The 23,694-nt window shown below is 58.0% G+C and overlaps 1 protein-coding gene across 2 annotated transcripts; it reads left to right on the forward strand.

Annotated features, from left to right (window-relative positions):
- The first annotated feature begins 16,661 nt into the window (after nucleotides 1–16,661).
- On the forward strand, nucleotides 16,662–22,781 carry LOC125437666 (leucine-rich repeat-containing protein 15-like). Of its 2 annotated transcripts, none has more exons than XM_048505496.1 (2): nucleotides 16,662–16,775; nucleotides 20,329–22,781. In XM_048505496.1, exon 2 carries the CDS (start codon nucleotides 20,334–20,336, stop codon nucleotides 22,071–22,073), a length of 1,740 nt encoding a protein of 579 aa, XP_048361453.1. In that variant the 5' UTR covers nucleotides 16,662–16,775; nucleotides 20,329–20,333; the 3' UTR covers nucleotides 22,074–22,781. The 2 variants fall into 2 exon arrangements, with proteins under 2 accessions (XP_048361453.1, XP_048361454.1); XM_048505497.1 differs by having other exon boundaries at nucleotides 16,704–16,959.
- Nucleotides 22,782–23,694: the final 913 nt, after the last annotated feature.

Raw genomic sequence — 23,694 nt, forward strand, 5'->3', positions numbered from 1 at the left:
GCTGAGGATCTCTAAAAGCAATATAAGAAGTAGTGGCGGGAGGGGGCGTCCTTGTCTGGTTTCCTTTTGTATCTCACATTTTTCAGACAGTTCACCATTTACAGTTATTTTTAGCATATTGTTTAGTATAATTTGCCTCTATAGCTTTCAAAAAGTTATTTCAAAAACCTATTTTTTCCAATGTTCTCAGCATAAACGGCCAAGATGTGTTGTCAAATGCCTTCTCCGGATCCAGAAAAATCAAGGCTACTTGCTTGTCACTATGTTTCTCATAATACTGCAACACATCTGAGATTGTTCTGACATTATCTCTCAATTGCCTTTTTGGCAAAAAGCCATTCTGGTCTTCATGTGTATGAACTCTTGTTCTTAAAACACCCCCCTCCTCTGTTTTTTGGCAAGGAAGACGCTCCAGTGGAGAGAGCCCAAGTAGAACACGCTGATGGAAAACAGATTTGCTGAAGACACAGGCCTGCACCTCCTGTCCTGGTCTGCAAAATTTATATAAAATCTGGGCTGCATCTGGATTTTTCTTTTAATAGCCCCCATGCCTACGCATGCCTTGATTCCCTTGTTTTTATGACTATTTTTAAAGATCCAAACATGTCTTGACGTTCATGCAAAGAGCAAAACAAGCTAGCATTTGGTGCACATGATCCAGTCTGCATTGTCATTATGTGTCATAACCACAGTACAAATTAGTGCTGAAGTCACAGGCTTGGGTTCAAGGTGGAACATAGCTTTTGTGCAGTGAAAATCCCTTCTGAGCGCATGCTGGGCTCGTGGCCACTAGGGGCTCTGCTGGACAGTTGCTGGGAAGGCAAACACTGCTGCGTATCAGAAGGGCCCTGCAGGGCCAGACCAGTGGCCCATGCTGCTCACACCCTATTTCAAACAGCACCCAAGGAATTGCCCTGGAAGGGCCCAGGAACAGAGCGGGACGCCCCAAGCCCAGACCTGGATGTTACCGCCTCATGTTTTCAGAGGTTCGCTGCCTCTGGATGTCGGCTTCTTTTTGGACGCTGGGGCCAGTGGCCATTGATAGGCTGCCTAAGCCTCTGGCGCAGCACCCAGCTCCACAGAGGGTTTCAGCCAGGCCCTCCCTTCTCCCTGACGCCCAGAGAGTCATGACAGAGCCCTGTGCTGTCAGCAGGCGCTTCCCATTGGGCCTCAGTGCTGATGCGGCTTGTCTGAACCAGCCAGCACCCTCGAAGCCAGGCCTGGCAGCCTTGGGTTTTTGGGCATCCAAGTGGGGCTTCCTTTGTGACGGGTGAGTGAGGATCTTGGTTTCACAACAGGAAGGGCAAAGTCAAGGAGGTCGTTCCCTTGAGTGGCAGCTAGAGTTGTTTGGTCTCTTAGCAGCCGCTGGGGAAGGTCACGCGTGGCCTTGCTGCCCCACTCCAGAGAAGCCAAAAGCCCAGCAGGAACAAATGCCAAAGGCTTTGTGTGGCAAACAGCTTGAATCCAGGGCAGAACATTGGGCATCACAGAACACACGTGGCTGCTACTGCCACGCCAGGCAGAAGAGAGGCAGCCGGTGGCAACGTCAGAAGAGGCCTGCCGGATCAGGCCAGTGAGCATCCGCTTCGTCCAACACCCCCTTTCACGCCAAGCAAAGCCCGGCTGCCTCTCCTGGTGCCTTCTGTGGATGGCCGTTCCCTTTTGTCACCAAGGCCTGTAGTTGCTGGCAATATGAGCTCTCCTCCATTAATCTCTCTGGCCCCCTTTCAAAGCTGTCTGTGCCTGTGTCTGCACCCCCCCCCCCCGTAGTGAATTCTTCCACTTCATGGCATAAAGGAGTGTAGATCCTTCTGTCTGTCCAGAATCTCCCCCTCATCACCCAGTTCCCTTCAGCCACCTTCCCCACCACCACCACCATGCAGAAGGATGCCTCCCTCCCTCCCACAAGCGTTCCACATAGGGAAGGTGACCTGGCCCCCTGGCCAGAGTGGCCACTCTCTTCTGCGTTTTTCCTCAGTTCTTCCTTTGTAGAAACAGAAAGGGGGCCCCTCCTTTGCCCATCTCTGCCATCCTTTTCTGAAGCAGGAGGACCAGCTGCGCCCCCCACAGTGTTCCCAAGGAGGAGCCGTCCGGTGGCACCACCCCAGGGCCCATCTGGCTTTCATCTCACTCCTCCTAAGACCTTCCCAGCTTGGAGCGCAGCAGACACCCATCTCTTGGTCGCTTGTCCTTCTTCCCTGGGGTGTGCAGCTAAGTCACCCTGAATTACCCCTCCCCTCGAGTGAATGCTGCAGCCCTGGCCCACACAGAGCATTCCTTCCTGGGGGAGGGGGGAGGAGCTCAGAGCAGCCGCAGCCAGTCGGAGGGTCCCTGCCAAGGCTGGGGCCGCATCCTGCCCTTGAAACACCAACAGCGTCTCTGGGGGCTGATGTGACCGCCTGGTCTGGCCAGATCCTGCCCTTTGGCGGGCAGCCCAGCTGGCACCTCTGGACTTTCCAGGCATTCTGTTTGGGGTTGAGAATGAACCGGAGTGCAAAGCCCGCCTCCCTCCCACGGCTCTGCCTGCGGCTAATTTTAGTAGCTGTCCTCATGCATGACGCATCCCTGTGCAGTGTGTGTGTGTGTGTGTGTGTGTGTGTGTGTGTTCACTTTGGAGCTGGAACTCTGTGTTTGTGCGGGGAGGAGGGGGGATCGCTGCTTGCCAAGGCCGGGCTGTCTGGTGGGCTGCAGCTTGAAGCTCTGTGGAGCAGGAGAGCTGTGAGGAAGTAGGTGGTGGCTGGTTGTGTGGGGCCGGGGGGGGGGGGTGGAAAGCTGGACTGGCAGGCCTCCAGGGGCCCCCCACCCGGCACTGCAGAGGACATGGAGGACCAGGACAGAGAGAGGTTGGGGGCTGTTCTTGGTTTAGTGCTGAAGGCCCACTCTGCCCCGAGAGGCCCTCCCATCCACCGGAGAGCAGGAAGGCTCCCGTGGAGTGGGGGAGAGGAGGGGTGCGCAGAGAACTTTCCTTGCCTGAAGTCCTGACCCACCTTCGGTTGCCTTAACCCTGGCTGCCTGATTGCCTTGTCCTACCAAACACTCCAAAGGATCCGGGGGGGGGGGGGGGGTGGGAAAACAGAGAATCGTCCCTGTGATGCATGGTGTGATCCTGAGAAAGACCTGCCTGTGGAGTCCACCCGCTGCCCAAGGCCAAGGTCCTCTGCTGCCGGGGGCCGAGTCTCACCCCAGACAGGACAGACCAGGGGGCCAAGCAGGGCTCTGTCTGGCAGCCGGCAGTCCCTCCTCCCTCCCCTCCAGGCAGAGGGGTAGCTGGGGAAAGTGGAGCCTGGGGCAAAACCTGAGCCCCCGTGGGTGGCTGCTGTGATTCTGGAACCCACCCCCAAACAGCATCACTTTCAATGGTGTTTAAACGAGGGAGCCCAGATTCTCCTTTTAAATCCACCTTAAAGGGAGAATCTGGGATCCCCAGTTAAAACAACATTGAAAGTGATGTTGTTTGGGGGTGGATTATCCTCCACTCTGAAACAGCACCACTTTCAGTGTTTAAACTGGGGACCTCAGATTCTCCCTTTAAATCCATGCCGAAGGGGTTGGATTCAAAAGGAGAATCTGGGGAAATTTGGGGGTGCCTGCTGTCAGGGGTCAATTGTTAAGCTAGCATCACCAAACTTTCAGGCTATCTTTAGAAGACTCTCCTGGTGATCCCACCCAGGTTTGGTGAAGTTTGGTTCAGGGGGTCCAAAGATATGGACCCTCAAAAGGGTAGCCCCGTCTACTATTAGCTCCCAGTGGAAACAATGGGGGATGGGGCACCCCCTTTGAGGGTCCATAACTTTGGACCCCCCTGAACCAAACTTCACCAAACTTGGCTGGAATCATCAGGAGTGTCACCTGACGATAGCCTGAAATTTTGGTGCCGCTAGCCTAAAAAATGCGCCCCAGCAGGCAAAAAACCAAAACAACACTATAAAAAACCAAAACAACACAACCCCCCCCCCCCCCACACACACACACACAAACGCGGTGTGGAGCTTCGGACATGTAGTGGTGGGGTTTGAACCCAAGAACTCCCCCCTTACCCACATCCTTGCCTGGAGCTCTACAAGGTAAGTCCTGTAAGTATATTTACAGGGGCCGCCACTCACTTTTGCTTGGATATTATTTCAGTCAGTCAGGAGCCCCTCACAACGTCCCTGGAAAGGAAGAGAAATCGCTCTTGAGGTCTTCCTGGAACGTTCTCAGCAGCACATGTCCCCCTTCCAGCCCTTCCGCCACAGTCCTACATTCCAGCTCCGCTAATCCCCTACAAACCCCCTCCCTGCTTCGAATCCTCCAGCCCTGACAGTCCTCCAGAGTCATAGAAACTATAAAGGAACTGGGGGAGGGGGGCATTGAGGTGTGTTGGTCCCCAGAGCCCAGGTGATGTCATGGGGGGGGGGGGCAGTGTTCATGTGAGAAAGGGAGGGAAACTGTGCCGGCAGCACAGAGGGGTGACAGGGCTCCCAATGGCCACCTGGCTTCTCATGCTGCGTCCATAAGTTTCTTCAGGGTTCGTTCTTCCTGCGCCACTTGTGGATCGCTTGTTTTTGGGAGCTGGATCCCAGAGCCCTCCTCTCTGCCGTTTGCAGAAGGCAACGGACTCCTCATCATCCGTTCTTGGGAAGCCTGAAGAGAGAACACGGCTGTTGTGCTTTGTCAAGCAACACGATGCAGAACAGATCTGTACTGAAAAATGTTCAGCCTGCCCTAAATGAATCCAGATGTTCTCATTGGAGCCAGATGTGCTTTCTGCAGCAGCACTCTGCCCTGGAGAGCAGCTAGGGGGTGCATGTGTGGCACACTGGACATCTCTTCCCTGCAGCTTCAAGCTGGGAGGCTGCAGCTCCACCCCCGGAGATCCTGCCAGCCCATCCTGACTCCCAACAGGCCAGGGGGCGATCGAGAGGCCTCCCTGTGCCACGCCCACAAAACACACCTGATGTCTGCAGAGCCCCACAGCTGCTCTGAGACTGATGTCTATTCCTGTGTTTTTGCTGTTTGTATGTTCGGCTGAACAGGACAGCCGACGGCTAAGAACCGGAGCACGGATCCAGCCCACAAAGAGCCCCGTTCTCCAGCACTGGAGATGGAAGCCTCACAGAGCACAGCGTTTCTCTCCCAAGCCATCGGCAGCAGCGCAAGGGATGTGTGGGTAGCTGGGTGGGGCTCTCCCATGTTGACCCAACAGCTCTAAGGCTCCACCGCAAATGGGTAAAACAATCAGCTGCCTTCTCGGTGGTGGCCCCCAGGCAGTCAGGATGGCCCCCACCCCGCTGGTCTTCTGCAAACTCAGCAAAACTGAGTGGTGCAAGAGATCTTTTTAAAAATTCAGACCGTAGAGTTGCACAGGACGAAATGAGTCACAAAGTGACTTGGATGAATCAGGAGGGACTTGCGGTCTCTGCGGCTGAGTTTAGTTTGCTGAAATCAGGATCCCATTATGTAATTTTGGCATCCTCTACTGTGTCAGGTGAACACGGGCACTTCGCTTCCGTTCTGCTTTCCAGACTCCTGGTTGGTTCTTCAACCCAAATCCAATTGGAGTGTTTATCAACTGCCCCAACCTGTGGATTGCACGGACTCGCTCTGTGCCATCCACCTGGAGCCACAGGGAGAAAGCAGGACTCTAAATAATCTGGGGGAAGAAAGCAACTTTGCCCTCACACGGCAACCTTCTGGGCTCTGCGAAGCACCTGGGGACAGCCTGCCCTGCATGTTTCCCTCCTTGTGTCCCCCCCCCCAGTGTAGTAGGCCCTGTGGGGAGGGGGGGCTGGAGATGTTTTCATTGCCTTGAGGTTTGCCGTCTCGTGCGGCATTCCTGCTTGCGCTCCGAGTGCCCACAATACTCACCACAACAGTGGGCTTTGGGTGGGAAGGGGCCATGCAGCTGTTTCCACTGAGCCTGGCTCGTGGCTCATGGAGGCTGGTATTGCCCGCTCTGACTGGCAGCAACTCTCCCAAGCCTCAGGGTCGTTCGTGTCGCCTGCCACGTGCACCTTTTCGACTGGAGAAGCGGCCGTGGGGGGCACCAGCACTCATTTCTAAGGAGGACAAAGGTCACCTCAGCGATAGCAGCTGAGCCTTTCTGGGAATGGGCCGCCCCCAGCCTCCCTCAGCAGCATCCCAAAGAAGCAGAGCAGCGGGGTGGATTGGACAGAAAGCGCCGCTGCTGTTCTTGGGCTGGGACTTCAGAGCCCAGCCGGCCGGCCTTTGAAGTCCAGGCAGCCGCCTGCCGGGAGGAACTCAGCAGTATGTTGGCTGGGGTGAGGAGGAGTCACAGCCCCATGCAAACGACCCCTCCATTCAAGAAAACAAACACGCAGGCACGGCACGGAAGCAGCAGCAGCAGCAGCAGAGATCGCTGGAGGATAATTGCTGACTAAGCACGAGAGGTGGAGTGTGTCAGGCCGATACTACGGAGCTGCTTCAGAAAAGCCAGGCTGGTCTCTGGGTTGGCTGATAAAAAGGCAGGCAACCTTGTGACCCCATCGGGCAACCACAGGCCAAGGCACCAAGGCAGCCCAGGAGAAATGTGCTTTAGCCATGTGTTTGTAGACAGGGCCAGGAGGAAGCAGGAGCTGGGGGGGGGGGGGGGGGAAACGCTGTCTCCAGAGCAATTGGATGATGGGATGGTGTCAGAAGGGAAGTCCTAACAGGTGCATGTTGAGCTCCCCAGAGGAAGGAGGGGACGAAGAGGTGATAGAAGAGACGGATGAGCTGTCAGGCAGGTAGACCTCTGAGTTAAACGATCAGGTGACTAAACACAACCTCCGTTAGCAGAAGAAACATCTGGGCAAAGGATGTTGGCCTGCGTTGCTGACCCTTAAGAATTGGCTCAAGCAGGAGGGTCATCACTGCGGAGGGGTTCGTGTATGTGGCGATCTGGGCAGGACAAGGAAGCATGGCTGGCTGCCAGCTGAGCAAGGGTGTAGACCAACGTCAGAGGAGCTGGAACATCCTTCGTGTGTCTGACAAGGATGGTGGCTACCAATAGGTGCCACTCCTGGAAGCAACTGGGCAAAGGAGAAGCCCTCTGGTGCCCCAAAAAGCACCCCCCCCACACACACACACAGCAAAGCTACCATTCACAGGCCAACCAATGGCTGTTTGTTTGGGGCCGCTCTTAGATACCGGTAGGTTGAACTAAGAGGACAAGAAGGGCCTGGCTGTCTCAGGCCAAGACGGACCAAGTCCAGAATCCTGTTTTCAGCCTGATGTTCCTGAGAGGTTCAGAAAGCAGCAACTGCCGCAGCTGTGGGGTGGATGCGCTGAGGGGCAGCCGGGGGCGGGGTCCATGCCAGAGAGTGCCCGTGGTGCTGCATGGGTCCACTGGCCATTCCTGTGCACAGACGGGGCTGGGTTCTCGGGGAAAGCAGCCTTGTGTGTTTGCCCCGCACGCCCGGTTCGAAGGGAGTCTTCCCAGTGCCTGTCAGTGTATCCCTCCGGGAAGGCAGAGACTTGCTTTGCGTTCTCTCACTGTTGCTGGCCACGATGCTTCCAGCCGGCTCCCCACCTGAGGCGCTTCAGGCCTGGCTCAGAGAAGAGACGCTGCAGTTCCTGGCCTGCTGGAGGCCGTGGCACCCAGGCGAGGCAGCCCTTCCAAGGGTACCCTCACAACCGCTGCAGGGAGGGAGGGCACGGCACCACTGGCTTGGCATGTCATGGGTACCTGCTGCAGCCTGCTTTATGGTTTGATGACGCACAGCTGCTGCTGCTGCTGCTGCTACAGGGGTGGGGGGCAGGTCTGCTTCTGCAGTGGCCAAGATGAACCCTTCTGACCCTTTGACACTCAGCAGTAGTCCTGGGGGCCCTTGCAGGGGGGGACCAGAGGGGGCGGAACAGCCCTGGAAAAAGGTCAGCCCAACTCCTCCTCAGTTCGGCCATGGGTTATCCTGCCTGGGCCACGGGTGCAAGGCCATATTGTTACCGCCACCCTGGTAACTTAAAGTGATTTCAAGTGATTTCAGCTCGTGACAGCAAAGCAAAGAGGAAAGGCGCAGGAGAATGAAGGCAATGAAAACACGCAGGGCAGGCTGAGTTCCCAGGTGCTTCGCAGAGCCCAGAGGGTTGCCGTGTGAGGGCAAAGTGGCCCCCCCGGAGATTCTTCAAAACAGGAGACTCTTTATTGGCAAGTGATTCCTCGAAAACAGCTCAGCTGTGCGTCAGCCCCTTTTATACCTTTTCCCAGTAACCCAGGAAAAAGGGGTGTGGGGCAGTCCCACCCCCACAGTGTAAAACCAGGAAGGGGGCGGTCCCCTTCCATCTAATAATGCAGAGAAAATATCCTAAAACACCAAAAGGGAGAAAACAGTCCTTTTGCAAATGCTGATGAGATCAAATCCCAGAAGAAAAGGTTGCGCCCTCTTGCCTGAGCTGCTTCCTTGAGAGTGTTAGACAAAAAAAAACAACTTTAAATGATCCAATGAATTCCTGGATCCTGAAGGGAAGAGTGTGAACAGTCCAATAAGCTTGTGGATCCTGAGAGTAAAATTTAAAATAGTCCAATAGTAAAACAGGGTGACATCTTCCAACAGTCAGTCCACACCCTGAGTCCATCCTTTGTAAGTCAAAAGGTCCTTTTGTTGGTGACGATGGGATTACCCGAAGGGCTGGCTGCTGGCTGCTGATGAATCCAGGCCCAGCCCCTGCTGACGAGGAAATACTAGCGCAGAAAATAATCCTATACTATTTCTCCAATGAATACATAAGACACATACAAAAATATTACTTAAAAATATAAAGGATCTATGCTAATATATTAAACATTATTAAAATCAGACCATCATCGTCGTCGTCGTCATCGTTGTTGTTGTTGTTGTTGTTGTTTAGTCTTGATAGACTGCCCAACCCCCAAAGGGCTCTGGGCGGTGTGACACCAAAGAATTTACAACATAATAAAGAAAGCCTACATATATGTTAAAACAAAAATAAAGGAGAGGAAAGGATTGTTTGAGCAATGTTGGTTTCCAATGAGTGGTTTTGTCACTGGCACCCTTTCATTTTCTGGCTCCCTGGAGGGTGTAGTCTGGTGCAAAGGGGTCCGTTTATCTAACTTTAGTAGAAAGCATCATTTGTCAAGTTTCCCAGCGGTAACAATATCTTGGGGGGGAGGGTCTTGCAACCCAGGTGCCATTAAGGTCTAGGTCAGCGGGTGTTCAGTGTGTGTGTATTGATAGGCCATGCACTGCATCTGCATTTGGCTGCCGTCCCTATTTGCTAAGCATTCCTCCTACTACTGCGCCTGGAGCAATGGAAGTCTCTCTTTCTTCCTCTCCCTCTTTTTCTGTCTGTCTCTCTCCCCCTCCCTCTCTCTTCTTTTTTCTGTCTGTCTTTGTCTTTCCCTCGTTTTCCCTCCTTTTCTGTCTCTCTTCCTCCCTCCCTCCCTCCCTCCCTCCCTCCCTCCCTCCCTCCCTCCCTCCCTTCCTTCCTTCCTCCCTCCCTCCCTCCCTCCCTCCCTCCCTCTCTCTCTCTCTTTCTTTCTTTCTTTCTTTCTTTCTTTCTTTCTTTCTTTCTTTCTTTCTTTCTTTCTTTCTTTCTTTCTTTCTCTCTTCCTCTTTTAGCCTCTTTCTTTTCTCCCTCTCCCCCCTCATCTTCTGTCTCTCTCCCCCTCTTTCTCTTTTTTCTCTCCATCCATCCATCCATCCATCCATCCATCCATCCATCCATCCATCCATCCATCCATCCATCCATCCATCCATCCATCCATCCATCCATCCATCCCTCTTCTTCTTCTCCCTCTCTCTCCCCTTCTTTTTCTGTCTCTCTTTTCCCTCTCTTTCCTTCTGTCTCTAGGGAACGCAGCACTGGCGAGTGGGGGCTGGGGGTGCAGGGCGGGGAGGCTCTGGTTCCCCCTTGCAGGGGGAGGGGGAGGGCTGGGCATGCTCATGTGGGGGAGGTGGGCACAAAATCAGTTCTTGCCCCAGGCTCCATTTTCTGGGCGAGGCCTCCTGGCTCAGCTTCAGCCTCTGTTGTGCTTCATTGCTGGGCTCCCCGGGCAAGGACCTGGACACATCCGGGCAGCGATGGAGTCTCGCAGTGGTGGGTGTGGATGGGGGCTTTGTCAAGGGAGGGGCCTAAACCTCCAGCCATGAGCCCCCACCCTTCCTCCTTTTGGTCTCTCCTCTGGGCAAGGTGGATTTTTTTCCTCTGCCAGAGGCCCTGAGATGGCCACAGCCCCGGTCCATGAAGCTTAGAGTCTTGATTCCCACCAATCTGCTTGAGACGTAGGCTTCTGTGGACAGCCTCCTCCATCTACATTTCTCTTGCTCCTCCCCAGCCCTTGCTTCCATTGAATGGCAGGAGTGCAACACACACAGACAGGGGTGATACAGACTGCCCTTCGCCCCGGTCTCCTGTCCCCCACAGGCTTCCGGCTGCCGGCCCTACTGACGCTCCTGAGCTCTTGTGGAGTCATTTCCTGAGGCTGCTTCCTCATTCTCTGTCTCTTCTGTGTTCCTGGGTCATCCCGTCCGCCGTCTGCTTTCCTAACACAGCCATTGACACGTCTGTCCTTTTGTGACTAACAAACAAAACCATACATAGATTTAAGGCAGACAAGTAGTTTCCATCCGCCTACCCCCCTGCAGTTCGTCAGGGACTTTCCGCCCCAGAGTTTTAACCAGTTGCGTTGCAGGGGGAGAGGTTTTTTCCTACTTGCAGATAGAGTTGAGGGAAGGTTGGGCTGCAGGGGCCAGTTCACTTGGGGAGGGGGTGTCTTCCCACTTAAGGACTGGCAACTAGTGTGCCTCTCTGTCCGTCCATGCTGGAGTTGTCCCTCGTCCTGGTCTACCGACCCAGGCTGGAGGCTGCTTCTTGAGTGTCTTCTATTTGAGGCTCCTATTTTCTCTGGATATTTGGCCCTCTGGGGCCACCCCCTGAAATGTCTGTGCGATCGATCGATCGCTTCATGCCGGACTTCTCCGTGATGCTGGCCTCCTGGCTCTGTTTGTTCTCTTATTTGTGGGCCGATTCCAGACTGGGTCTCCCACTTGCAGCAAGACCTCGTAGTCATCCTTTAATGTCGGCTCGCCTGTAACAGGTCGCCTCATGTTGCTGTCAGTCTCAAGGTGAATTCCAGACCTCCCCTTGCTCCAGGTAAACTTCCAGTTGGACATTAACGTGAAGCTCCTCCACTTGTGCCTCCACCTCCTCAGAGGGCTCTCAATTGCCACGTGTGAAAAGCATCAGGTCCATAACAGCTCCGTCACCCTCAAAGCAAATCCCATGAATTGGGTGCTACATTCATTCCTGGTGGAGAAACCGGGTGAAGAAGCCTCTCTTGGGAGGGCCCCTGCCAGCCTTTCATCTCCTGACTTCAGGAAGCGTTTCAGCCTCCCCCCTCCCCACCCTAAGGCCCAAGAGCTCTTGCATCCCTCTCTTCCCTCCTCTCCTCTGAAGTAGGACGGGATGCTTCCCTTTAGCCTTTCCTCCTCTCCCTCCCAGGCAAGACCCAGCTACCGTTCCATGTCCGCTCTGCAGGGCTTCCCTGCCTGGACTGAACTGGTGGCAATGAAGGCTAGTGGTGCCGAGGGGGCTTCTTTGGGCTCTGCTGCATGCCACAGAGGTCCCAGTGGCTTCCCCTGTTCTTGTGGCACTTCTCTAGCTGAGTTCTGCTGCTAAATGGTTGCGCCCCCCCCCCCCCGCCTGCTTTCAAAGGGGTGGGAATCAACTAAGACTCAGGCAAGAGCAATATGGAGAAGTTTTTCAGCAGCTTCTGTTGAAGCAGCGGATTTACTCAGAGTAGACTACCTTGTAGGACGCAATGTAGACAAGAACTGATAGACACACAGTCACCAGTGCAGTTCTATTTATTGCTATCTACTAACAAAGTGCTTAAAAGCCAGACCACAGGTGTTTTCAGGCACACCTCACACTGCTGTCTGTACTAGAACTATATACAAAAGTGGTACCAGGTGCCCTCACCTTATTAGGTTTGCATACGGTACAAGCTATGCACTCGGTACTAATCTGCACACGGCACCTGCTAGAAGGAGGGTCCAGCTGTCATTTAGGCGTGGGCGTTGTGGCATCCCACCCTTCCACCCTCTGCAGGCTCTGCCCCCAAATCTACAGGAATTTCCCAGGCTGGAGTTGGCACCCCAGTCCCTGCAGTAGCAGTCCTGGAACCTTCCCCAATGGCTGCCACTGAGTAGAGGTGCAGAGGAGGAACAGGGCTGGGGGGCACATCTGGGCCGGCAGGGGAAGGCTCCCTCCTGGCCCTCTCCGTGGCTGCTGGCCGTGGCCTTCCCAGACAGAGGCAGAGAATCCCCCGCACCCTGGGAAAACATGAAGGAGAAACAAGCCGGCAGGCAACGGCAGCTGCAGGAAGTTCTCCTGCCAGACAACACATGTTCTCTCCTGAGAGCTGGATTCCCCCCTCGGAGCCTCCTGGAACGGACGGACGCTGGGCTGGGGCCAGGGAAACGCCAGGGAAAATCCACGATGATCTGGCTGCCGTTGCCGACTCAGGGCAGGAAACGGGGCCAAACCTGCCTCACCAAGGCCCAGAAACGGAGCAAATCCTGGGACAGGAGCATGTGGCTTCCCTCCCTGTTGATGCCAGGCGGGGCTCCAGGCAACAGGGACAGCAGAGCCAGCTGGCTACTGAGTGGCTGCTTTTGGCCCCCTTTTGGCCACTGGCCTGCCGTGTCCCATGCAGGGATCTCTGCTCAGATAGAGCGCCAGTCACTGATGCCCCCAAATGCCAGGCAATAGCTTCACTGTGAGCCATGCCAGCATGGCCGTTTGGAGGCACCCTCCGTGCTTTCCATGCTGATGGAGGGTTCAGGGGATTCTCAAAAGGAGGGAAATGCCCCTTTCCCGTCTCCCTTGCTGGATCCAGCTGGAAGCCTGCGCAGCCAGGCCTCTTTCTTCACCAGGCAGCCGGGAGATTCTGCAGAGCCCCGAACAAGCCCTTCCAGTCAGTGTTTAGTATCCAAAAGCACATGACCTCTGAACATGGAGACGTCCACTTATCTGTCGTGGCAGACAACGTCCACAGCCAGACCTGCTCCCCATGAACGTGTTGAGCCCTGTTTTGCAGCATGGTTGCCTCCCTGTGTCCCCCCCCCCCCCCCCCCCCCCCCCGCCCCCCAGTGCCCTGCTGCACATGAGCCACGCTGAGCCTGTCAGCACATTTTCATGCTGAAAAATTGATGTGTCCCAAATGCAGAAAAGGCAGCACTTTTTTTATTGGCTCTGCTGTCAAACACATCCTGTTCCCCAAGGAATGGAGCAGGGGGGGGGGGGCATTGAGTTTAGCTCCTGGCCAGAGGTGGGATCCAACCAGTTCTCACCGCTTCTTTGGAAGTGGTTACGAATTTTTCCTGAGTGCCGAGAAGGGGTGACTAAAGCAACCTCCCTGCCCAATAGGGACTAAAGGTGCGTGTGTGCAGTGGTGCCACTGTTTGAATCCCACCACCATCAGAACCTGTCATTAAAACTTTTGGATCCCACCACTGCTCCTGGCTGCCGCACATCTGTTCAGCTCCTGGGTGCCAGCCGGCCACGGGTGCGAGTGCTGAGCCAACCTGCTGGATTCAAGTCATAAAACCTCCCCCTCCCACTTGAGACTAGAAGAGCCACAAGGAAGCTGCGGGGGGGTGGGGGGGTTGTGGCCTGCACATTCTGGATAGGATTGAAGTGCTGCGGAAGGAAAGAGTGGCTCTGGTGTTACTGTGTGGTTTTCTGGGCTGTATGGCTGTGATGTTCACCCAGCGTCTCCCAACGTTTACATGCATCTGTGGCTGGCATCTTCAGAGGAACTTCAGAGGATGCTACCAGTACAGATGCAAGCTGAAACGTCAGGAGAGAATGCTGCTAGAACACTACACAACCAATGAGCTCCACAACAAACATTCCGATGGAAAGCCTTTGACAATACAAGAGTGGCTCCGTGTGTGTGCGTGTGTGTGTGAGAGAAAGAGAACATCTGAACCTGGCGGCTTCACAAGTCTCTCTCTCTCTCTCCCAAGCAGAAGGAAAGACTCTGCCAGGAGAGGCAGCCAGAACTCCCCGCTCTTGAGGCCTCAGCCAAAGACCCCGACCTGCAGCTGGCCTCAGTCACTGGTAGGGTGGCCAACCAGCACCCAGGGCCCCGAGGTCCCCTGGGATCACCACGGATCTCCAGGCAGCACACATCCGCTGCCCTGGGAGAGAGCGCTCAAAAGCACGGCTGGGGGAGACGTGGGGCAGCGACACGTCCTTGGACTCGGCAGCCGTGACATGAAGCAAGTCGCCTTGGCCATGAGGAGTGGAGGCGTTTGGAGGTTTCGCTTCATCTGGTCTCCCCAGCGGCTGCTGCAAGACTCCCCCGATGTGGCCACCTGGAGCCACCCCATGGCAGCCCTGAGACCAGGCTACTGCAATGCTCTCAACACAGCTCTCCCCTTGGTGTCATTTCAGAGACTCCAGTGTGTGCAGAGGGAGCAGCCGTCTTGCTCCCTTTCTACAGTCATTCCACGGGTTGCCGATCAGTTTCCAGGCTCAGTTTAAGATGCCGGCCCCCTCCACGTGCAAAACTGTCCCTGGCCTTGGCCCCTCATATCCGTGGGACCCCCCTCCCCCCCTGTGCTCCACCTGAGCAAGGTCTTCTGCAGGTGCCAGATTGCAAATGGGCAACAGCAACTACCCGATAGCACATTGCCTTCTTTGGCTGCGGCACAGTGTGGAATGAAGCACCCACGGGCGAAAGCTGTCGGGAAGGCCCTGCTGCTCCTTGGCTGTCCTGCTGTGATCCAGTGGATTGCCCAGAATGCTAACAGGGGAATCCCTGCTGGGCCCAGTTTCTGCTTTAAGTCCAAGCCGAGGGGAACAACCTCCTTTGGACTGACTTGAGAGGGAAACTGGGGAGTGGCTGCAGGTGAGGCCCCCTCCTCTGTCCACAGCCCACCCAGGGAGGAGGAGGCGGGGCTAAGGGCTGCCTGTAAAATGGCAGGTCCAGAGGAGGAAGCCCCAGACCCTTTGGAGAGGCAGGCGGAGCTTTTCGTGGCGTGGAAATAAGCACACTCACCTGGTCAGCGACATCCCGCTGTGCTGCGAGGGTGTGTTCAGGGCCATCAGGTGGCTCCTGGCGACTCCCCAGTGAATCAGCATCCTCCCAATCATCCTCATGTTGATGACGGCGCTGCGGGGGTCCTGCGAAGGGAGAGCCGCTGCGGCTTCCTTGAGGGAGTCTGTCCACCTCCTGTCGGGATGTCTTCCACTCTCCCTGCTTCCGCCTTTCCCAGCATGATGGTATTTTCCAGGAACTCCCGACTTTGTCATAAGAACATAAGAACACGCCAGCTGGATCAGACCAGAGTCCATCTAGTCCAGCACTCTGCTACTCGCAGTGGCCCACCAGGTGCCTTTGGGAGCTCACAGGCAGGAGGTGAAAGCAAGGGCCTTAAGAACATAAGAAAGAGCCTGCTGGATCAGACCAGAGTCCATCTAGTCCAGCTCTCTGCTACTCGCAGTGGCCCACCAGGTGCCTTTGGGAGCTCACATGCAGGAGGTGAAAGCAATGGCCTTCTGCTGCTGCTGCTGCTCCCGAGCACCTGGTCTGCTAAGGCATTTGCAATCTGAGATCAAGTAGGATCAAGATTGTCTTCTCAGAATGTGCCCAAAACAGGAGACACCCCCCCCCCCCGCCCGTCTTGTCATTTTAGCTGTCCATTGAGACTCCCACCCCCTCCCCAGGCCGTTGACACCCCCAGTCTGCTCACCCCCCCCCCACTCCTGACCAGATGCTCTCCAGCCGAGCCAGCCTCCCTCAGCACCTGTCCTCTGAGGGGGGAGGGCGGGGCAAGGCTGGAAGGTGACGGAGACAGGCAGGGAGGGAGGGTCCCCCTGGCCCTGCCAAGGGAGGGGCTGGCTCTCGGTTGCCTGGGCTTCCTGCTCCGTTCCAGGGATCATGTCTTCTATGGTCTCTCCCCCCCCCCCCCACGCCAACATTTGCCCTTCAAGCATCACTGCACACACTGTGGCAAAGTGGCACTCCCCCCCCCCCCATCTCCCCTGGGCCTCCAGGAAAGTGCATCGCTGGGACCCCTTTCCTGTGGCCCCTCTGGAAAGACTCGGGCGGGCAGCCAGAAACGCCCCGTTGGTCGGTCTCCCTCCCTCCCTCCTCTTTCTTTCTTTCTTTCTTTCTTTCTTTCTTTCTTTCTTTCTTTCTTTCTTTCTTTCTTTCTTTCTTTCTTTCTTTCTTTCTTTCTTTCTTTCTTTCTCCCCTTCTTTCTCCCCTTCTTTCTCCCCTTCTTTCTCCCCTTCTTTCTCCCCTTCTTTCTCCCCTTCTCTCTCTCTTTCTTTCTTTCTTTCTTTCTTTCTTTCTTTCTTTCTTTCTTTCTTTCTTTCTTTCTCCCCTTCTCTTTCTTTCTTTCTTTCTTTCTTTCTTTCTTTCTTTCTTTCTTTCTTTCTTTCTTTCTTTCTTTCTTTCTTTCTTTCTTTCTTTCTTTCTTTCTTTCTTTCTTTCTTTCTTTCTTTCTTTCTTTCTTTCTTTCTTTCTTTCTTTCTTTCTTTCTTTCTTTCTTTCTTTCTTTCTTTCTTTCTCCCCTTCTCTCTTTCTTTCTTTCTTTCTTTCTTTCTTGCCGGGGATGTGCCTGCAGCCGCCGGTGACGCTGCCCCTGTGCTGATTCATTGGTTTGCAGGGCGGCGTTGGGGGGGGGGAACGGGGGGCTTTAAATGCAGGGAGGAGAAAGCGGAGCCCGGAGTCGGCGCGCTCGGACGGCCAGCCAGCCAGCCAGACGGAGGCTCGCCCGCCCGCCGCCCTCCCACGCTCCCTGCGGGCCCCCCCGCTGCCGGTAAGTCGCCCCTTGCGGAGCTCTGGGGCCGGCCGGGCATCCACCGCCGTCCCCCGGGCGCCTGGCAACGGGGAGAGCGCATCTCGGACTGGCTGGAGCTGGACTCTTTCCAGCAACTTTATCTGGGCTGCGAATAGACGGCTAACGGAGAGGGAAGCCTCGAGGAGGGGGGGGCACCCATCAGGTACGAGAACGCCTGGACGGAGTACCATCGTGCAGGGAGCCCCTCTGTGTGAGTTTGTGTTCGGGTGCGTTGCCTGTCTGCAGGGCTGCTAAATGCGTGCCTGGAGCAAGACAGCAGCAGCGCGGGGAACGGAGCGATGATGCTTTTCAGATGTCTGGGCCCGCCGAGCGCGCTCCTCCGCTCCAACTCGGGAGCCCCTCCAGCGCGCGGGGAGGCGGAGGCGGCGGGCGGGGGCGGCCTTTGGAGCCGCAGACTCAGCCGGCAGCGGCGGCCTTTCCAAGCGCGCCGGGCGGGCGGGGGGGGCTGTGGCCCAGTGGGCCGCTTCCAGCTGGAGCAGGGAAAGCGGCGGCTGCGGCGGCGTTTAATGGGGGAGAGATTCTTTCCTCTTGAAGCAGCGTGTTTGGTCTGGCAGAGGCGCAGCAGCGACGCCGCCGAAGAGCCCGGCCCGCGGGGCACCCACCGCCCACCGCCGCGGCGATGGTGGCCAGTCCCAGGAGGGGGCGGCCCACCTAAAAAGACTCCCCCCCCAGAGCAGGCGGAGAGGGGCCTTCCGAGTCTGGGGCAGAGAGGGTGGACTTGTTGGCAAGGGAGGAAGTGGGACACAGTGGTTAGAGTGTGAGGCTGGGAGTGGGGAGGCTGCCTGGGCTGGGCTCTGCCATGAGGGAAGGTGCTACTGCTGGTGACCTTCTTGGACTGGTTCTCCAGGCTGGTTGGCCACCCAGTGAAGGAGCAAGAGGATGTGGCGTCCAGCTCTGCCCACACGATGTACCTGCTGCTGCCACCTGGCTGGTGGGAGGAGGTTCTCCTTGGTCCGCTCCAAAGGGGGTGGCCCAGAGATGTCCACAAGCCACACTGGCAAGGAGGACCACGGCATTGGTGGATGCTGCTGAATGTGACACAATAGCCATGACTCCCAGTGGCCTCTGGGTGCTGCATGTGGCGGGTCCCGCGCAGCCATCGGCCTCTGCTGGCTGAAGCTGGGCTGGAGCAGGGGAAGACCCCTTGCCTGGCCTGAGAGGGCCTCTCCCCCACCCCCCAAGGCTGCTGGTCACATCCAGCCCCACGCCAGCAGCACTCAGCACCACTCAGCCACATGGCAGGCAGGGGCTGGGCTGTGGAGAGCCTCCCCACTTCGCAGTCGTCCAGGCAGGCGGGCTTCACCCACGGAAATGCCCCCTCATCCCACTGGGAACGTGTGTGGCCGGCTTCAGTCTCGTGAGTCCTTCTGGGGCACTCTGGGATGGTCACTCGCCCCACCCATCCAGGACTCAGAGACCCACTGAATAGACTCTGCCCCCCCCCATCTTGGAGGAGCTCATGGCCAGGCGGGCTCAGAAAGCACCCACTGGGGTCAAGGGGGGGGGGTGTCTCCAACCTGGTGGCTGGGAGGAGCCTCTTGACAGCAAGAGGAAGCCTGAACTCTCAGACAGACTCCGGCCAGCCAGTCCTGCTGAGCTCAGACCCTCTGAAACAAGGCACAGCTCCTGACAAGGGGGAAGGGGCTCCTCTGCAAGGCTGTTGTTTCTAGCACAAAGGCCACCCCAGAGTTCTGGAGGACTGGCCAGATGGAAAGGGAGAGCTGATGCTGGGAGCCCTGAAGGTGGCTACTGGGTGCCCCCCACCCCACCCCCCACCCCCAGGCCTTGTCAGGGAGCTCATCAGCAGGTTGGGCCAGGAAGCTGGATCCATTCCCAGCAGCCCTCGCAGCCAATGGCTCTCTGCCTTCCTCTGGGCTCACTGGGGGACTTCTTGATAGCTGCTGCTGGTGGCCTCCTTGTTCCAGGGGCAGGCTGGCTATTTCACTGGTGGGGGAGTGGCCAGTGGGCCCCTGGGGTGGAGGGCTGCTGGCAACCAGGGGCCAAGAGAGGTGAGAAACCCCCCCCCCGCCCCCCCCGCAGCTCTGCTCAGCCTGGCTGGCTCTGGGCGCCTTTGCCTGCCCCGTCCAGTTCCTCATCCACCCGCAGCCCTGATTTCCAGGCTGCTGTGGGAGTGGGCGGGGGGGCGGGGCTAAGGCAGAGTCAGGAGCTGAGGAGGATCCTGGCCTGAAGAGGGGGAGGGTCCTCGTGGTCCTGGCTCTGGCAGTGGGCCCACTCAAGGGAGGGAGGGGGGAGGAGTGCTGGGGGGAAGTACTTGGTCTCCACCCCCCCCCCTTGGTGCCTCCCTTGGGCCTGAGGGGGCTCGGGAGTTGGCGGCCCCGGCCCCCGGGGCCTGTGTGAGGGGGACGCCATGTGACCCGAGGAACCGCAGGGGCCGACATGCGCCTCTTACCTCATGGGCCACGAATGTGCTGGCCACAGGGCTGGGGGTGGCTGTGTGCAATTACTGTGGCCACAAAGCCCTCTGGCAATCCCCCCCCTCCCGCCCCGTCCTCAGAGTTTCCAGCCACAGACCTCCGAACCAGCTATTATTTTGCGCTGGCTCCTCCGCTTGCCCGGCAGCCGCTTGGCTTCTGGCCCCACATTTGGCTGCCCTAGAGACAGCCTCGCTGCAACCAATCAGAGGGGCTCCGTGGGGAAAAGGCTTGCTCCAGAGGCAGCCGGCAGACGAATGGCCCAGGACCCCCAAAGCAATGCCCCCCCCCCCCACCGCCACTGTGCTCTCCAGCCTTTCTTTTGGGCGGGCGGGGGATGCCCTGCAGAGGAAGAATTGAGAAATTGTGGAATTTTAAGTACCCGCCATTCTCCTCCGCTTTGCTCAGTTTTGTTTTAAGCACTCTTCCATCTTCCTCCAGCTGTAGGGAGGGGGGATTGGGAGGGGCCTCACAAGGGCCCCTGCTCACCTTATCCCAGCACTGTCGCTTGGAACCACAGGGCTGCGTCAGTAGGCTGCTGGCCTCTGTCTCCGCCTGCCCAAACGCTGCCCTCTCCAGGTGCTGCCCCGACCTCCAGGAATCTCTCAAACCAGCACTGGCAACCCTGAAAAAGAATCATAGAACCATAGAGATGAAAGGGACCTCCTCGGTCATCTAGTCCAACCCCCAGCACAATGCAAGAAGTTCAGGATGTCCTCCCCACTCCTGGTGACCCCACTCCATGCCCAAAAGATTGCCCCCCAAAAAACTTTGCCTCCAGGACCCCTGAGCCAATTTGGCCTGGAGGAAAATTGCTTCCGACCCCAAAGTGGTGATCAGCATTTCCCTGGGCATGTAAGGAGGGGGTGAGGGTTAGGGGTAATGAGAGCCAAGACCTGACTCCGCACTTCCTGCCCTCCCTGATCTGCCTCAGTCCACAGAATCAGCCCTGCTGCCAGGCACAGCCATCCAGCCTCTGCCCCAAGGGCGGGGCGGGGTGGGGCGGGGCATGGGGAGGAGCCCAAACTGCCCCCTGACCGCTGTGTTCATGGCTTGTTCGGGGTGTGCTTTGCTTGCAGGCCCCATGGCGCAGACGAGGCGCCTCTGCTGCTCCCTCCTGGCGGGCTTCGTGGTCCTGGTTGTGGCCCGCGCCCAGTGTCCGGAAGAGTGCGCCTGCTCCCCATCGGCCCAGGTGGAGTGCTCCGGGCCCCGCATCACGGAGATGCCCTTGCCCCTGCCCAGCAACGCCATGAGCCTGCAGGTCCTCAACACGCAGATTGCCGAGCTGGGGGAAGCCGCTTTTGGGAACGCCTCGGCCCTCATCGCCCTGCGGGTGGAGAAGAACGCCCTGTCGCGCATCCGCCCGGGGGCCTTCCACCACCTGCTCTCCCTGCGCTACCTCAGCCTCTCCAGCAACCGGATCCAGGAGCTGCCGCTGGAGCTCTTCCAGGGCCTGCCCCGGCTGGAGGCCCTCCTGCTCTCCGGCAACCGGCTCCTGCGCATCCACCCAGCCCACTTCACCCAGCTGGGCAGCCTCAAGGAGCTGCAGCTCCAAGGGAACAGCCTGCAGGCCGTCCAGCCGGGCGCCTTCGACCAGCTGCCCTCCCTCACCAAGCTCAACTTGGCCAAGAACCGCCTGGCCCGCCTCCCGCCCCGCCTCTTCGCCCCCCTGCGGCACCTGCAGGTGCTGAGGCTGTACGAGAACCAGCTGGCGGAGGTGCCCCCCCAGGCCTTTGAGGCCCTCGCGGAACTGCAGGAGCTGGGCCTGCACCAGAACCAGCTCCGCCAGCTCCCCCCGGGCCTCTTCTCCGCCAATGGCCGCCTGCAGAAGTTGTTCCTCTCCAACAACCAGCTCCAGGCCCTCCCTGCCGGCCTCTTCCTGGGCCTGCCGGAGCTCTCCCGACTCTCGCTCTTTGCCAACGCCCTGCGGGAGCTGCAGCCGGGCACTTTCGGGCCCATGCCCCAACTGAGGGAGCTGTGGCTGTACGACAACCAGCTGGCCGCCCTGCCCGCCCACCTCTTCAGCAACCTCACGCGCTTGCAGCTCCTCGTCCTGAGCCGGAACCGCCTCCGCTCCGTCGCCCCGTCTGCCTTTGCCGGGCTGGATGCGCTGGCCGAGCTGTCCCTGCACACCAACGAGCTCCACGCGCTGGAGGAGGAGACCTTCCAGGGGCTGGCCCAGCTGCAGAACCTCTCCCTGCAGAACAACAAGCTCCGCTTCCTCCCGGGACGGCTGTTCCGGAGCACGCCAGCCCTGCAGGTGCTGCAGCTGCAGAACAACTCCCTGGAGAGCCTCCCTGCCGGCATCTTCCGCCAGCTGCCCCACCTGCGCGAGGTCCGGCTGCACGACAACCCTTGGTCCTGTGACGCCCGGCTCCTGGCGCTCAAGAAATGGCTGCAGGAGAACCAGCCCCACCTGGGCAGCAGCCGCCCCCTGTGTGCCCTCCCGCCCCACCTGCAGGGGCAGCCCGTTGTTGAGCTGGACGAGGGGCACCTGGCCGCCAGACTCCCTGACAGCATAGATGGGCAGGTGCCCACCTCTGCGCAGACAGAGGGCCCCTCCCAGGAGCCCAGCCCAGGGACCCGGTCCCAGCTGCCTCTGGACAATGAGGCGGGCAGCGCAGAGACCGAGCCGGACGGGGCGAGGGCAGCCACCGAACTCCCCGGCCCGGGTGTTGCCCAAGCCCAGGGCGGCATTTGGGGCCTGACCCGCACCCAGACCGGGGTGGTGGTCACCTTCATTGTGGTGGGGTGCGCCTTGCTCCTGGGCACGGTGGTGGGCGTGGTCCTCTACGGGTACAGGAGGAAGAGTAAATGGAGCTAGCTGGAAGCCAAGAGGCGTAGGGGGAGCTCCGGGCCTGGGTCGGAGGAGGCAGAGTGAAAGAGACTGGGTAAACAACTTGAAAGGTCTGTTTTTGTTCCCTTTGCACCCCCCCTCCACTCCCCTCTCCCTGCTCCCGCCCCACAAGGAAGCCTCTGCCTCCCTCCCTCCCCACCCACCCATGGGACTGTGGGGGCTCCTCCTCCTGGGATCAAAAACTTGTGGAGGGTTTCAGGGAGATGGAGCGCCTTGGCTCAGCTGCCCCATCTTGGGCGGTGGCCTCTTTTCTGGGTTATGCCCCCAGCCCAGAGGACCTCTGTGGCCGAAGGGTGGGGGGGGCACGTGGGCTCTTTGTGGCTGGCACATTTCAGGAAGCTGGCTCTCTCTTGAGTGGGGCGGAGCCAGAAGGGCAGCTCAGAGGCCGGGGGCTCCTCTACCCACCTCCGCTGCAGGCTATTAAATTGTATGTGTGTGTGTGTTGGGGGGGGGGATCTCTTGGAAGCCTGGCGCTGTGTTTGGCATAAGGCATGGGGAGGAAACTCAGAGGGCGGGGGCGGAGTGACTCTAGAGGCCTCCAAAGCCAAGCTGGAGCTACGGAGGGTCTACATGCAGCCCCCACCTTCCGGCAAACCATCTGGAGGAGGAGAAGAGTTTGCATTAATATCCTGCCTTTCTCTACCTTCTGAACGTTTCAAAGGGGCTTACAAACTCCTTTCCCTTCCCCACCTGCAACAACAGGCACCTGGTGAGGCAGGTGGGGCTGAGAGAGTTCTGAGAGGACTGTGACTGGCCCAAGGTCACCCAGCTGGAATGCAGGAAATGAATCTGGTTCACCAAGTAAGAGTCTCCTGCTCATGTGGAGGAGCGGGGGATCGAACCCAGATGTGCAGCTCAGAGTCCACCTGCGGCTCTCAACCACCCTGCCGCACCAGCTCTCAGGGGGAGAGGCCACGCCCCCCACTGACAAGCCCCAGCAGGGGGTGGGGGTCCTTGGCCCCCTGGCATCAGCCCATCCATGGGTGCTCCGTCCTTTAGAGAATGAGTAGGAGGGGTCCCTGCGAGGGCTCGCTCAGGTCTCCACCCACGAGACTGACTGACTGACTGGCTGACAGACCAACTGACAGGCGCTTGATGTGCTGCAGGAGGCCCCCCCACAGCTTTCCTTCCCACGAGGAGGCTGTTCTGTGCAGTCTGGAACAAAAGAGGGTTGCCCTCGCCTGCCCCCATGATGCTCTTCTGTTCAGGTGCCCATTTGGATTGCGCAGGCGCAGCCTGGCCTGACTTGGACTTGTGTGCTGGCTTTCAAACCCCAGGGGGCGCTGGAGAGTTCTCGGGTCCCTTGCAGCCATTTCCCCTCTGACAGTCCCATGGCCAGCGCCCCACCCCGCCCCTCAGTTGCACCTGAGCTGCCACGGCCAGCCCTTCTCCACCCACCTCGAGCACAGAGCTCCCGGAGGGAGGGGCAGGAGGGGTGTGTGTGTGGGCCTGCAGAGTAGACACTCATAAGAACATAAGAACAAGCCAGCTGGATCAGACCAGAGTCCATCTAGTCCAGCTCTCTGCTACTCGCAGTGGCCCACCAGGTGCCTTTGGGAGCCCGCGTGCAGGAGGTGAAAGCAAGGGC

The sequence above is a fragment of the Sphaerodactylus townsendi genome, linkage group LG08, assembly GCF_021028975.2.
Source record: "Sphaerodactylus townsendi isolate TG3544 linkage group LG08, MPM_Stown_v2.3, whole genome shotgun sequence".
NCBI lineage: Eukaryota > Metazoa > Chordata > Lepidosauria > Squamata > Sphaerodactylidae > Sphaerodactylus > Sphaerodactylus townsendi.

Excerpts from the sequence above, each read along its gene's own strand:
- LOC125437666 (XM_048505496.1), top strand. The coding sequence starts at position 20,334 with ATGGCGCAGACGAGGCGCCTCTGCTGCTCCCTCCTGGCGGGCTTCGTG.